The 13,658-nt window shown below is 42.6% G+C and overlaps 1 protein-coding gene across 5 annotated transcripts in view; it reads left to right on the top strand.

Annotated features, from left to right (window-relative positions):
• tdrd1 (tudor domain containing 1) overlaps window positions 1-13,658 on the top strand; it is a 99,398-nt gene that overhangs the window by 25,796 nt on the left and 59,944 nt on the right. For 4 of the 5 annotated variants that reach the window (XM_014157066.3, XM_014157068.3, XM_014157067.3 and 1 more), the window contains 6 exons: window positions 3,369-3,455; window positions 3,787-3,966; window positions 4,076-4,219; window positions 7,450-7,642; window positions 8,010-8,093; window positions 9,517-9,693. In XM_014157066.3, the coding sequence (XP_014012541.3) occupies window positions 3,369-3,455; window positions 3,787-3,966; window positions 4,076-4,219; window positions 7,450-7,642; window positions 8,010-8,093; window positions 9,517-9,693 (865 nt within the window). The remainder of the gene's footprint in view (window positions 1-3,368; window positions 3,456-3,786; window positions 3,967-4,075; window positions 4,220-7,449; window positions 7,643-8,009; window positions 8,094-9,516; window positions 9,694-13,658) is intronic. The other variant, XM_014157065.3, reaches the window with a different exon arrangement.

Genomic DNA, 13,658 nt, shown 5'->3' with positions numbered 1-13,658 from the left:
GCTGTATTTCTGTTTTTTGTGACGCCTCTCCTTGCTTGGAAAATGGCTGTGTGGTTTTTCTTGTCTAGGTGCTGTCCTAACATAATCTAATGCTCTGCTTTCGCCAGTAAAGCCTTTTTGAAATCGGACAATGTGATTGGATTAACGAGAAGTTCATCTTTAAAATGGTGTAAAATAGTTGTATGTTTGAGAAATTTGAATCATGAGATTTTTGTTTTGAATTTGGCGCCCTGGTATTTCGCTGGCTGTTGGCAGTGTGTCCTGCCGGTGGTTAAGGGTTTGTAAGCATTTCACGGTAAGGTCTACACTCGTTGTATTCCTCGCATGTGACACAGTTCGATTTTGATCAGACTGTTCTTGTTTTAATCTTGTCTTCATTCTAAATATGTGTGAAATTTGTTTTGATATAGAATGGACTATTATCATGCACCTGTTTTCAAATGGGGCTGGGGGAGAAAATACATGTCATCTATGCGCTTAAATAGCAAATGGAGGACACTTTTCCCGTGGTTAATTTTCATGCCAGCCAGGTAGGCTATACTCCTGTTGTGAAGAGAAGCAATGTGCTTAATATTAGGAAAGTTGATTAATAAATATAGTAGGCCTAGCCAATAGAAAGCTGATGGGATTAGAGGTCGACCGATTTAGATTTTTCAACGCCGATACCGATTATTGGAGGACCAAAAAAGGCCGCTACAGATTAATCGGCCGTTTTTTTTAATTTTTATTTATTTTTATTTTTTATTTGTAATAATGACAATTACAACAATACTGAATGAACACTTAATTTAACTTAATATAATACATCAATAAAATCAATTTAGCCTCAAATAAATGATGAAACATGTTCAATTTGGTTTAACCTGTAGAGGATAAAATCCCGTTAACCTCGCAGGGCAAGGTGGGACTCTTGTTTGAATGGTGTCTGAGTATAGCAGAACTCATATGGCAGGCAAAAACCTGAGAAAATTCCATACAGGAAGTGGCCTGTCTGACCATTTGTAGTCCTTCGGTTGCATCTCTATTGAAATTACATTATCTGAGCTGTTACGTGACACTTTCTAAGTCTTCCATTGGCTCTCTAAAGCCTTCAGAAACCAGATTGAGGTGTCTCCTGTCTCTGGGCAGATAACAGCAGCACAGTTTGTCAGTGGACTGCCTGGTGACAGAGAGACTGGAGATGCGTGTTCACGAGACCTTGCCATTTTTTCTTTTCCTCTTTGAATGAATACAACGTTGTCGGGTTGGAATATTATTGCTATTTTACGAGAAAAATAGCATAAAAATGTATTTTAAACAGCGTTTGACATGCTTCTAAGTACAGTAATGGAACATTTTGAATTTTCTTGTCAGGAAATGCGCTCGCGCGTTACCCTTTGGATAGTGACCTGAACGCACGAACAAAACGGAGGTATTTGGATTTAACTGGATTATTTGGAACAAAAACATCTGAAGTAGAAGTCCTGGGAATGCATTCTGACGAAGAACAGCAAAGGTAATCCAATTTTTCTAATAGTAATTCTGAGTTTAGTGAGCCCCAAACTTGGTGGGTGTCAAATTAGCTAGCCTGTGATGGCCGAGCTATGTACTCAGAATATTGCAAAATGTGCTTTCGCCGAAAAGCTATTTTAAAATCGGACATAGCGATTGCATAAATTCTTAAAATAATTTATGTATTTTGTCAACGTTTATGAGTAATTTAGTAAATTCACCAGAAGTTTTGGGTGGGAATGCTAGTTCTGAACATCACATGCTAATGTAAAAAGCTGTTTTTTGATATAAATATGAACTTGATTGAATAAAACATGCATGTATTGTATAACATAATGTCCTAGGGTTGTCATCTGATGAAGATCATCAAAGGTTAGTGCTGCATTTAGCTGTGGTTTGGGTTTTTGTGACATATATGCTTGCTTTGAAAATGGCTGTGTTTATTTCTGGCTGGGTACTCTCCTGACATAATCTAATGTTTTGCTTTCGCTGTAAAGCCTTTTTGAAATCGGACAATGTGGTTAGATTAACGAGAGTCTCGTCTTTAAAATGGTGTAAAATAGTCATATGTTTGAGAAATTGAAGTTATAGCATTTTTTAGGTATTTGTATTTCGCGCCACGCGATGCCACAAACGTCCCACCTTGCCCATGGAGGTTAATATGGGCTATTTTTAGTGCTTTTCTGGGATGGTTGCTTGTTTTCATTGCTTTACTGGGAAGCTTAGCAGAAGTAGACATGCTCATGTTATTTGTTAGTGCAGGGTGAGCTGCACGCACCTCACTTCCTACTAGGGCACACCGCCTCAGTGCTAACGGTATAACTGTTGTTCATGGGTACAGGATTACTGCGTACAATAGCTGTGGGATCAGCAGAGGCATTCAGGGCAGTAAGAGGGACACATTTAGGTTACTTACATTGTGTCTTCCAACGCCCCTAGGATAATGTACATTTGCTGAAGCGTTATGACGACTCAGCGACACAATGGTAGGGCTCAACTGAGCTGGCCTTGGGTCATTGATAAGTCATTGTCTCTGCAGTCTTAAAATGCTGTGAAATGATCCGGGAACCAAAAAGAGCTGTGTTTCCAGAAGGTTTCAAAATTGTCAAATGTTACACCCACACCCATCTGCATGTCTCGTAGACAGTTATGGAGGGTTAAAAGTCTGCTGAAATGTTCAATGCCACAATTTAGGGATGGTATAGGGCCAGATATTATGGGGGTTTTGCTGGTGTCAAGCAGTGACCCAATCAGTTCTTTGAAATCCATCTTCAGGTGTTCTGAGCTGCACTTCATAATGTCATTGAATTCCACATGAACTATGATAGACTTTCCTGATGCTTGTTTAAAATGTTTGGAAAAAGCATATTGATGTCCTGTACTCGTACTCCTGGATAGCACAACGTTTTTGCTCCAAGAACTGAGACATTTTTCAACATTGAGCTTACCAATACAACAGCCGGAGAAGTCAATGGAGAAATCCGCCCATTCCTACCCCTCACAAATTGTTGAACCTTTCACTTTGTAGTTCCTGTACTTGTACAGTTGAGGTCAAATATATTGGCACCTTTGCACTTTACAATGTGGAGCAAAATGTTCGGTTTTCTTTTTTTCAATCGCTATTTTTACCACATGTGAAATTACACAGTTCTTCTTGTTCTTGTGTGTTTTGTAAATCAAGCAAATGTACATGTGAACTAAGTTTTTAATTAATTTCTCCCCCCCCCCTTTTTCTTTTTTTCTTCTACTTAAAAGAAATAGTGATTTGTGCAAGGTTGACTATATATTTGACAGGCAACTGAATGGAATTTATTAGAACATGTGACCAGTCAACTGAGGAGAACATTATTTTGAGATCTGTAACCTGGTGTTTGCAGGTGAACAATGGTGATGTGACTTGCTCCCAGCGAGTGTACCTGCGGGACCTCCGTAAGAATGACATCACTAAAGGAATGGAAATTCAGGTTTGTGATCTGGCCAGCTCCTTTAATGTCCTCCTGAGGTCATGTTTAGGTCCGGGAAAAAGTCTGACCTAAAATGTCACCGTTGAGAGAATTCAAGAGGCAGAATTAATGACTTATTTTTTACGCATGTTTAGAAAATATGCTATGGTGATGTCTGATGTTAGAACAATCCACAGGTGTACAAACTAATCCAACATACCTCAATGTTCCACCCACACAATGACGATTGTCCTGTAGGTACATAGGCCAACATTATCAATGTAGTATGTTGAGTCTCATTGTGTTTGTGTACTCTGAAGTCTTCTCTCTTCCTGGTTGTCTGTGGCTTAAGGTGTCTGTGGTGGAGCTGCATAGCCCTGGTAGGTTTTTCATTCACGTCCAAAGGCCAGAGCTGGTTGAGGCTCTGAGAGCCATTACTGTGGAACTGCAGAAGACCAACGGCGACTCGCTAGGGACAGACTACAAGCCCGACACCGGAGAGGTCTGTGCCGTCAAATACTCCTTGGATCAGGTGATGAAGAACGCCACTTAGGAAAATTGAAAAAATGCAGTCGTAAAAATATTACTTAGTATGGATTTTTAAAGCCTCTATCTAATCCTTTGCTTATCGCCCTCTCAAGAACTGGTACAGAGGTGTTGTCCAGTCTGTAGCTGCAGATGATGGAAATGCTAACGTTCTCTACATTGACTTTGGAAACGAAGAAGACGTGACACTGGATCGGATCAAGCCGCTCGCTACCAGCATTGAACCTATTCCACCATGTGTGAGTTCATCGTGAAAATTCACCTCAGTTCTTTTAGAAGTAGAGTTCTCCTGGCTTCCACCAAACCCAGATTCGTCCGTCGGACTGTCAGATGGGTAAGTGTGATTCATCACTCCAGAGAACGCACTTCCACTGCTCCAGAGTCCAATGGCGGCGAGCTTTACACCACTCCAGCCGAAACTTGGCATTGCGCATGGTGATCTTAGGCTTATGTGTGGCTGCTCGGCCATGGAAACCCATTTCATGAAGCTCTAGACGAACAGTTCTTGTGCTGATGTTGCTTCCAGAGGCAGTTTGGAACTCTGTAGTGAGTGTTGCAACCGAGGACAGACGTTTTTTACTAGCTATGTGCTTCAGCACACGGCTGTCCCGTTCTGGGAGCTTGTGTGGCCTACCACTTCACGGCTGAGCCGTTGTTGCTCCTAGACATTTCCACTTCACAATAACAGCACTTACAGTTGACGGGGGTAGCTCTAGCAGGGCTGAAATTTGACAAACTGACTTGTTGGAAATGTGGCATCCTATGACGGTGCCACTTTGAAAGTCACTGAGTTCTTCAGTAAGGCCGTTCTACTGCCAATGTTTGTCTATGGCGATTGCATTGCTGTGTGCTCAATTTTATACACTTAGCCGAATCCAGTAATTTGAAGGTGTCCACATACTTTTGTATACGGTGCCTTCGGAAAGTATTCAGACCCCTTGACTTTTTCCGTTTTGTAAAGGCCTTATTCTAAAAATGTATTAAATAAAACAATTTCCTCAGCAATCTGCACACAATACTCCATAATGACCAAGCGAAAACAGGGTTTTAGACATTTTTGAAAATGTATAAATAAATAAAAATATTTATTTACGTAAGTATTCAGACCCTTTGCTCTGAGACTCGAAATTGAGCTTAGGTGCATCCTGTTTTCATTGATCATCCTTGAGATGTTTCTACAACTTGATTGGAGTCCACCTCTGGTAAATTCATGTGATTAGGCATGATTTGGAAAGGCACACACCTGTCTATATGAGGTCCCACAGTTGACAGTGCATGTCAGAGCAAAAAAACAAGAAATGAGGTTGAACGGATTGTCCGTAGAGCTCCGAGACAGGATTGTGTTGAGACACAGATCTGGGGAAGGGTACCAAAACATTACTGCAGCATTGAACGTCCCCAAGCACACAGTGGCCTCCGTTCTTAACCTCTGGACGGGCTCCGTGGACTTCTCTCTCAACAAAATGCATTTTTTTTTATTTAAGTTCGTTCAAACATGTCAAACGTTGTATAACATAAATCTTTAGGGCCTTTTTCAACCAGAGCTCCAATAAGATTCAAGGGGTCGGTTGCATTGTCTTTCTAAACGTTTCGAAAGGGGAGGGTAGCCAGGGGCGCTGGCGTCATAATGGTGTTATTGTTTCTGTTTTTTTCCCCCCAAACCTTTATGTGACCACTTTCCACAGACTCTCATTCTGTCAGTTCACAGTAGAAGGCTCAAACCACTTTGTAAAGACTGGGGACATCTAGTGGAAGCAATAGGAAGTGCTCAATGAACCATAGCTCACAGTGTGATTTTATAGGGAAAGTGATGAAGTTGAGTCCGCAATTCAGAATTCCACATCCTGTTACGATCTGTCTCGGGGTTTTGACTGCCATGAGTTCTGTTATACTCAGACACCATTCAAACAGTTTTAGGGTGTTTTCTATCCACAAGTATTAATTATATGCATATCCTAGCTTCTGAGTTTGAGTAGGAGGCCGTTTAAAATGGGCACGAATCTTTTTCAAAAATCGCTGTAGCGCCCCCTATCCTAGGCGACCGTCAAGAGGTTAAGCCACAGGCCTTCCCTGTGGCTCAGTTGGTAGAGCATGGTGTTTGCAACGCCAGCATGGTGTGTGCAACGCCAGGGTTGTGGGTTCGATTCCCACGGGGGGCCAGTACAAAATGAAAATGAAGTATGAAATGTATGTATGTATTCACTACTGTAAGTCGATAAGAGCGTCTGCTAAATGACTAAAATGTAAAAAAAAAAAAATGTAAAAAAATGTTAAATGAAATAACTTTTGAACCACCAAGACTCTTCCTAGAGCTGGCCGCCTGGCCAAACTGAGCAATTGGGGAAGAAGGGCCTTGGTCAGGGAGGTGACCAAGAACCCAATGGTCACTCTGACAGAGTCCCTCTGTGGAGATGGCTGTCCTTCTGAAGGTTCTCCCATCTCTGCAACACTCCACCAATCAGGCCTTCATGGTAGAGTGGCCAGACGGAAGCCACTCCTTAGTAAAAATCATGTGACAGTCCGGTGGGGGTTTGCCAAAAGGCACCTAAAGGACTCTTAGACAATGACAAACAAGATTCTCTGGTCTGATGAACCCAAGATTGAACTCTTTGGCCTCAGTGCCAAGTGTCACATCTGTAGGAAACCTGACCCCATCCCTACGGTGAAGCATGGTGGTGGCTGCGTCATGCTGTGGGGATGTATTTTAGCAGCATGAAATGAGAGACTAGTCAGGATCAAGGCAAAGATGAAAGGAGCGATGTACAGAGAGAACCTTTGAAGTCCTGAGCAGGTTATCAGACTGGGGTTAGGGTTCACCTTCCAACAGGACAATGACCCTAAGCACACAGCCAAGACAACGCAGGAGTGGCTTCGGGACATGTCTCTGAATGTCCTTGAGTGGCCCAGCCAGAGCCCTGACGTGAACCCAACATCTCTGGAGAGACCTTAAAATAGCTGTGCAGCGACTCTCCCCATCCAACCTGACAGAGCTTGAGAGGTTCTGCAGAGAAGAATGGGAGAAGCTCCCCAAATACAGGTGTGCCAAGCTTGTAGCGTCATACCCAAGAAGACTCGAGGCTGTAATCGCTGCCAATGGTACTTCGACAAAGTACTGAGTAAAGGGTGTGAATACTTATGTAAATGTGTTATTTGTTTTATTTTTAATACATTTACGAAAAAATATGTTTTTGCTTCATCGATATATGTTATTGTGTGTAGATTTAGGGATTTTTTTCAAATACATTTTAGAATAAGGCTGTAACGTAACAATGTGGTAAAAGTCAATGGGTCTGAATACTTTCCGAAGGCACGTTTCAGTCAAGTTAAATTGTGTGCACTGAAGTTAATTTTCCTAGTCCAAATTCATCTCTTTCCTAGGAGTAACATTCAAGGCCCAAATATTTACTGCCCTATTTTATTTGAAATGCGCATTTATTCTTGTTCATTTACCACAACCTTTCTCTTGCAGGCTTTGGAGTGCAGTGTCGCCGGGATAACACCGGTGACTGACAGCTGGATGGGGGTATGTTGCATGGCTGTGAGACAGCTGGTGGCTGGAAAGAGCCTGACACTCACTGTGGTGGACACACAGGAGAATGACCGCACCTACGCAGTGGACATCCTGCTGACTCCTATCGGTACTGTATCACAGGAAGGCTATGGTCAGTTGGCTACAGTAAATAATAGAAGGTGAAAGAATGAATCACCACATTTAATTCTCCATAATAAACATAAGCATGATTAGGTTTAGGAACCTTGAGCATCTTTTTGGGCGCTCCCATTGGAGTACAGCTCGCCGTATACAGCGTAATTTGTCTCGCTTTGAACTATATGGATGTCTTTGCATTCATCTTTGCATCGTTCTATTTTTTTCTCATGTTTGTATCACTGAGTGCTTAACTGACTTTAACACCATAATATAGTAACCATACTCCCCTTTTTAAAATGTCCTTTGTATGACTATTGAAGTGCTTTTCACGTTGTCTGTCTTCATGTCTGCCATGTAAACACCATATCTTTCTCTGACAGGAAAACAGCTGAGCACCTTCCTCATGGACCAAGGTTACGCTGTGAGGGAGGACGTCAATAAGAAGCGCGCGGAACAGGACGTTGGTGAGCAGTGTCAATTTTATTTTGTCACCATTTTGCAACAGTTTTTCCAAGTTCCATAATAATAATTGGATTCTGATTACAATTCCTGCTGAAATGTGTTGTCTTATACTTAACTCAGCAAAAAAAAGAAACGTCCCCTTTTCAGGACCCTGTCTTTCAAAAATAATTTGTAAAAACCCAATAAATTCACAGATCATTGTAAAGGGTTTAAACACTGTTTCCCATGCTTGTTCAATGAACCATAAACAATTAACGAACATGCACCTGTGGAACGGTCGTTAAGACACTTAACACCTTACAGGTCACAGTTATGAAAACTTAGGACACTAAAGAGGCCCTTCTACTGACTCTGGAAAAACAACAAAATAAATATTCCCAGGGTCCCTGCTCATCTGGGTGAACGTGCCTTAGGCATGCTGCAAGGAGGCATGAGGACTGCAGATGTGGTCAGGGCAATAAATTGCAATGTCCGTATTATGAGACGCCTAAGATGGCGCTACAGGGAGACAGGACGGACAGCTGATCATCCTCGCAGTGGCAGACCACGTGTGACAACACCTGCACAGGATCGGTACATCCGAACATCACACCTGCGGGACAGGTACAGGATGGCAACAACTGCCCGAGTTACACCAGGAACGCACAATCCCTCCATCAGTGCTCAGACTGTCCGCAATAGGCTGAGAGAGGCTGGACTGAGGGCTTGTAGGCCTGTTGTAAGGCAGGTCCTCACCAGACATCACCGGCAACAACGGCGCCTATGGGCACAAACCCACCGTCGCTGGACCAGACAGGACTGGCAAAATGTGCTCTTCACTGACGAGTCGCTGTTTTGTCTCACCAGGGTTGATGGTCGTATTCGCGTTTATCGTCGAAGGAATGAGCGTTGCACCGAGGCCTGTACTCGGGAGCGGGATCGATGTGGAGGGTCCGTCATGGTCTGGGGCAGTGTGTCACAGCATCATCGGACTGAGTTTGTTGTCGTTGCAGGTAATCTCAACACTGTGCGTTACAGGGAAGACATCCTCCTCCCTCATGTGGTACCCTTCTGCAGGCTCATGCTGACATGACCCTCCAGCATGACAATGCCACCAGCCATACTGCTCGTTCTGTGCATGATTTCCAGCAAGACAGGGATGTCAGTGCTCTGCCATGACCAGCGAAGAGCCCGGCTCTCAATCCCCCCTTTGTTCTTGGACACATTATTCAATATCTGTTAGTCACATGTCTGTGGAACTTGTTCAGTTTATGTCAGTTGTTGAATCTTGTTATGTTCATACAAATATTTACACATGTTAATTTGCTGAAAAGAAACGCAGTTGACAGTGAGAGGACGTTTCTTTTTGAGTTTAAAAGGTAAAGGTTTATTCCAGTTTGTAAGAATATTTAGTAGCTGGTCCCCCTCTGCTCCCCTCTCCTCCAGACTCCCTGGTGAGTGCGTCCCTGGAAAACTTCCGCCGCCAGTCTCGGGGTAAGAACGAGAACATGGAGGCACAGCCACCTGACCCTCTGACCCAGGGACTGGGAGACGCCTTCGCTGCCATGGTGACGCACCTGCAGTCACCTTATGACATCATCTGTCAGAAACTGGACAACGCCAGTGAGTACAACCTAGTAACAACCCATCTATACACTTTTGCTTAATTTCTTTATTTGTGTTTATTAAGGATCCTCATTAGCTGTTACCATGGCAACAGCTCCTCTTCCTGGGGTCCAGCAACAATAAGGCAGTTTTCAATTTAAGATATTACTTGACATTACATTTCATAACACATGAAGTGTGTTCCCTCAGACCACTACTCTACTACCACATATTTGGAATCCAAAATGTGTACGTGTGTAGAGTGCATGTATTATCATTTGTGTGTGTTCCTGTGTCTCTTCAGTCCCCGCTGTTCCATAATGTGTAAATGTATCTAGTTATTAAAAGAAATCTGATTCTACTGCTGCGTCAGTTACCTGATGTGGAATAGAGTTGCATGTATTCATGGCTCTATGCAGTACTGTGTACCTCCCATAGTCTGTTCTGGAGTTGGGGACTGTGAAGAGACCTCTGGTGGCATTTCTTGTGGGGTATGCGTGGGTGTCCGAGCTGTGTGCTAGTAGTTTAAACAGACACCTTGGTGCATTCAGCATGTCAACACTTACAAAAACAAGTAGTGAGCCATGAGAGATTTACGTGTTGGCTCTCCGTGTACATCCAAGGGCCAGCTGCCCTGTTCTGAGCCAATTGTAATTTTCTGAGGTCCCTCTTTGTGGCACCTGACCACACGACTGAACAGTAGTCCAGGTGGGACAAAACTAGAGCCTGTAGGACCTGCCTTGTTGATAGTGCTGTTAAGGCAGAGCAGTGCTTTATTATGGACAGACTTCTCCCCATCTTAACTACTGTTGTATCAGCATGTTTTGACAATGACAATTTACAATCCATGGTTACTCCAAGCAGTTTAGTCACCAACCAATTTCCACACCATTTATTACAATTTTTTATTTTTTTACATTTTATTTCTCCTTTATTTAACCAGGTAGGCTAGTTGAGAACAAGTTCTCATTTACAACTGCGACCTGGCCAAGAAAGCAAAGCAGTGTGACACAAACCGCAACACAGAGATATACATGGAATAAACAAGCGTACAGTCAATAACACAATAGGGCAAAAAATAGTCAATATACAGTGTGTGCAAATGGCATGAGGAGTTAATTAAGGCAATAAATAGGCCATAGTAGTGGCGTAATTACAATTTAGCAAATTAACACTGGAGTGATAGACGAGCAGATGATGTTCAAGTAGAAATTCTGGTGTGCAAAAGAGCAGAAAAGTAAATAAAAATATGAGGATGAGGTAGGTAGATTTGGGTGGGCTATTTACAGATGGACTATGCACAGCTGCAGCGATCGGTTAGCTGCTCAGATAGCTGATGTTTAAATTTATTGAGGGAAATATGTCTCCAGCTTCAGCAGTTTTTGCAATTCGTTCCAGTCATTGGCAGCACAGAACTGGAAGGAAAGGCAGCCAAAGGAGGTGTTGGCTTTGGGGATGACCAGTGAGATATACAGTGGGGAGAACAAGTATTTGATACACTGCCGATTTGGCAGGTTTTCCTACTTATAAAGCATGTAGAGGTCTGTAATTTTTATCATAGGTACACTTAAACTGTGAGAGACGGAATCTAAAACAAAAATCCAGAAAATCACATTGTATGATTTTTAAGTAATTCATTTGCATTTTATTGCATGACATACGTATTTGATCACTTACCAACCAGTAAGAATTCCGCCTCTCACAGACTTGTTACTTTTTCTTTAACCTCTCTACGGTCGGCGGGACGAAATCGTCCCACCTACTCAACAGCCAGTTGAATCCCGTGGCGCGTTATTCAAATACCTTAGAAATGCTATTACTTCAATTTCTCAAATATATGACTATTTTACACCATTTTAAAGACAAGACTCTCGTTAATCTAACCACACTGCCCGATTTCAAAAAGGCTTTACAACGAAAGCAAAACATTAGATTATGTCAGCAGAGTACCCAGCCAGAAATAATCAGACACCCATTTTTCAAGCTAGCATATAATGTCACATAAACCCAAACCACAGCTAAATGCAGCACTAACCTTTGATCTTCATCAGATGACAACCCTAGGACATTATGTTATACAATACATGCATGTTTTGTTCAATCAAGTTCATATTTATATCAAAAAACAGCTTTTTACATTAGCATGTGACGTTCAGAACTAGCATACCCCCCGCAAACTTCCGGTGAATTTACTAAATTACTCATGATAAACGTTCACAAAAAACATAATTATTTTAAGAATTATAGATACAGAACTCCTCTATGCACTCGATATGTCCGATTTTAAAATAGCTTTTCGGTGAAAGCACATTTTGCAATATTCTCAGTAGATAGCCCGGCATCACAGGGTTAGCTATTTAGACACCCACCAAGTTTAGCACTCACCAAAATCAGATTTACTATAAGAAAAATGTTATTACCTTTGCTGTCTTCGTCAGAATGCACTCCCAGGACTTCTACTTCAATAACAAATGTTGGTTTGGTTCAAAATAATCCATAGTTATGTTCAAATATCCTCTGTTTTGTTCGTGCGTTCAAGACACTATCCGAATGGTAAAGAAGGGTGACGTGCACGACGCATTTCGTGACAAAAAATCTAAATATTCCATTACCGTACTTCGAAGCATGTCAACCGCTGTTTAAAATCAATTTTATGCCATTTTTCTCGTAAAAAAGCGATAATATTCCGACCAGGAATCTGTGTTTTAGGTTCAAAGACGAAAGAAAATAAAAACATGGGGTCGACTCGTGCACGCGCCTCAGCCCATTGTCCTCTGATAGAGCACTTGCCAAAAGTGCGAATGTTTTTCAGCCAGTTGCTGGAATTACATCATTCAGCTTTTTCCCGCCTTCTGAGAGCCTATGGGAGCCGTAGGAAGTGTCAAGTTACAGCAAAGATCCTCAGTCTTCAATAAACAGAGACAAGAAGAACAAGATCTTGTCAGAGAGGGCACTTCCTGTAAGGAATCTTCTCAGGTTTTTGCCTGCCATATGAGTTCTGTTATACTCACAGACACCATTCAAACAGTTTTAGAAACTTTAGGGTGTTTTCTATCCAAAGCCAATAATTATATGCATATTCTAGTTTCTGGGCAGTAGTAATAACCAGATTAAATCGGGTACGTTTTTTAATCCGGCCGTGTAAATACTGCCCCCTACCCCCAACAGGTTAAGAAGCCCTCCTGTTCTCCACTCATTACCTGTATTAACTGCACCTGTTTGAACTCGTTACCTGTATAAAAGACACCTGTCCACACACTAAATCAAACAGACTCCAACCTCTCCACAATGGCCAAGACCAGAGAGCTGTCTAAGGACATCAGGGATAAAATTGTAGACCTGCACAAGGCTGGGATGGGCTACAGGACAATAGGCAAGCAGCTTGGTGAGAAGGCAACAACTGTTGGCGCAATTATAAGAAAATGGAAGAAGTTCAAGATGACGGTCAATCACCCTCAGTCTGGGGCTCCATGCAAGATCTCACCTCGTGGGGCATCAATGATCATGAGGAAGGTGAGGGATCAGCCCAGCACTACACGGCAGGACCTGGTCAATGACCTGAAGAGAGCTGGGACCACAGTCTCAAAGAAAACCATTAGTAACACACTACGCCATCATGGATTAAAATCCTGCAGCGCACGCAAGGTCCCCCTGCTCATGCCAGCGCATGTCCAGGCCCGTCTGAAGTTTGCCAATGACCATCTGGATGATCCAGAGGAGTAATGGGAGAAGGTCATGTGGTCTGAGACAAAAATAGCTTTTTGGTCTAAACTCCACTCGCCGTGTTTGGAGGAAGAAGAAGGATGAGTACAACCCCAAGAACACCATCCCAACCGTGAAGCATGGAGGTGGAAACATTCTTTGGGGATGCTTTTCTGCAGAGGACAGGACGACTGCACCGTATTGAGGGGAGGATGGACGGGGCCATGTATCGCGAGATCTTGGCCAACAACCTCCTTCCCTCAGTAAGAGCATTGAAGATG

Source organism: Salmo salar, chromosome 19 (genome assembly GCF_965601325.2).
Source record: "Salmo salar chromosome 19, fSalSal1, whole genome shotgun sequence".
Lineage (NCBI taxonomy): Eukaryota > Metazoa > Chordata > Actinopteri > Salmoniformes > Salmonidae > Salmo > Salmo salar.
The sequence above is the reverse complement of the archived record's forward strand: the minus strand, read 5'-3'. Positions and strand labels throughout refer to the sequence as shown.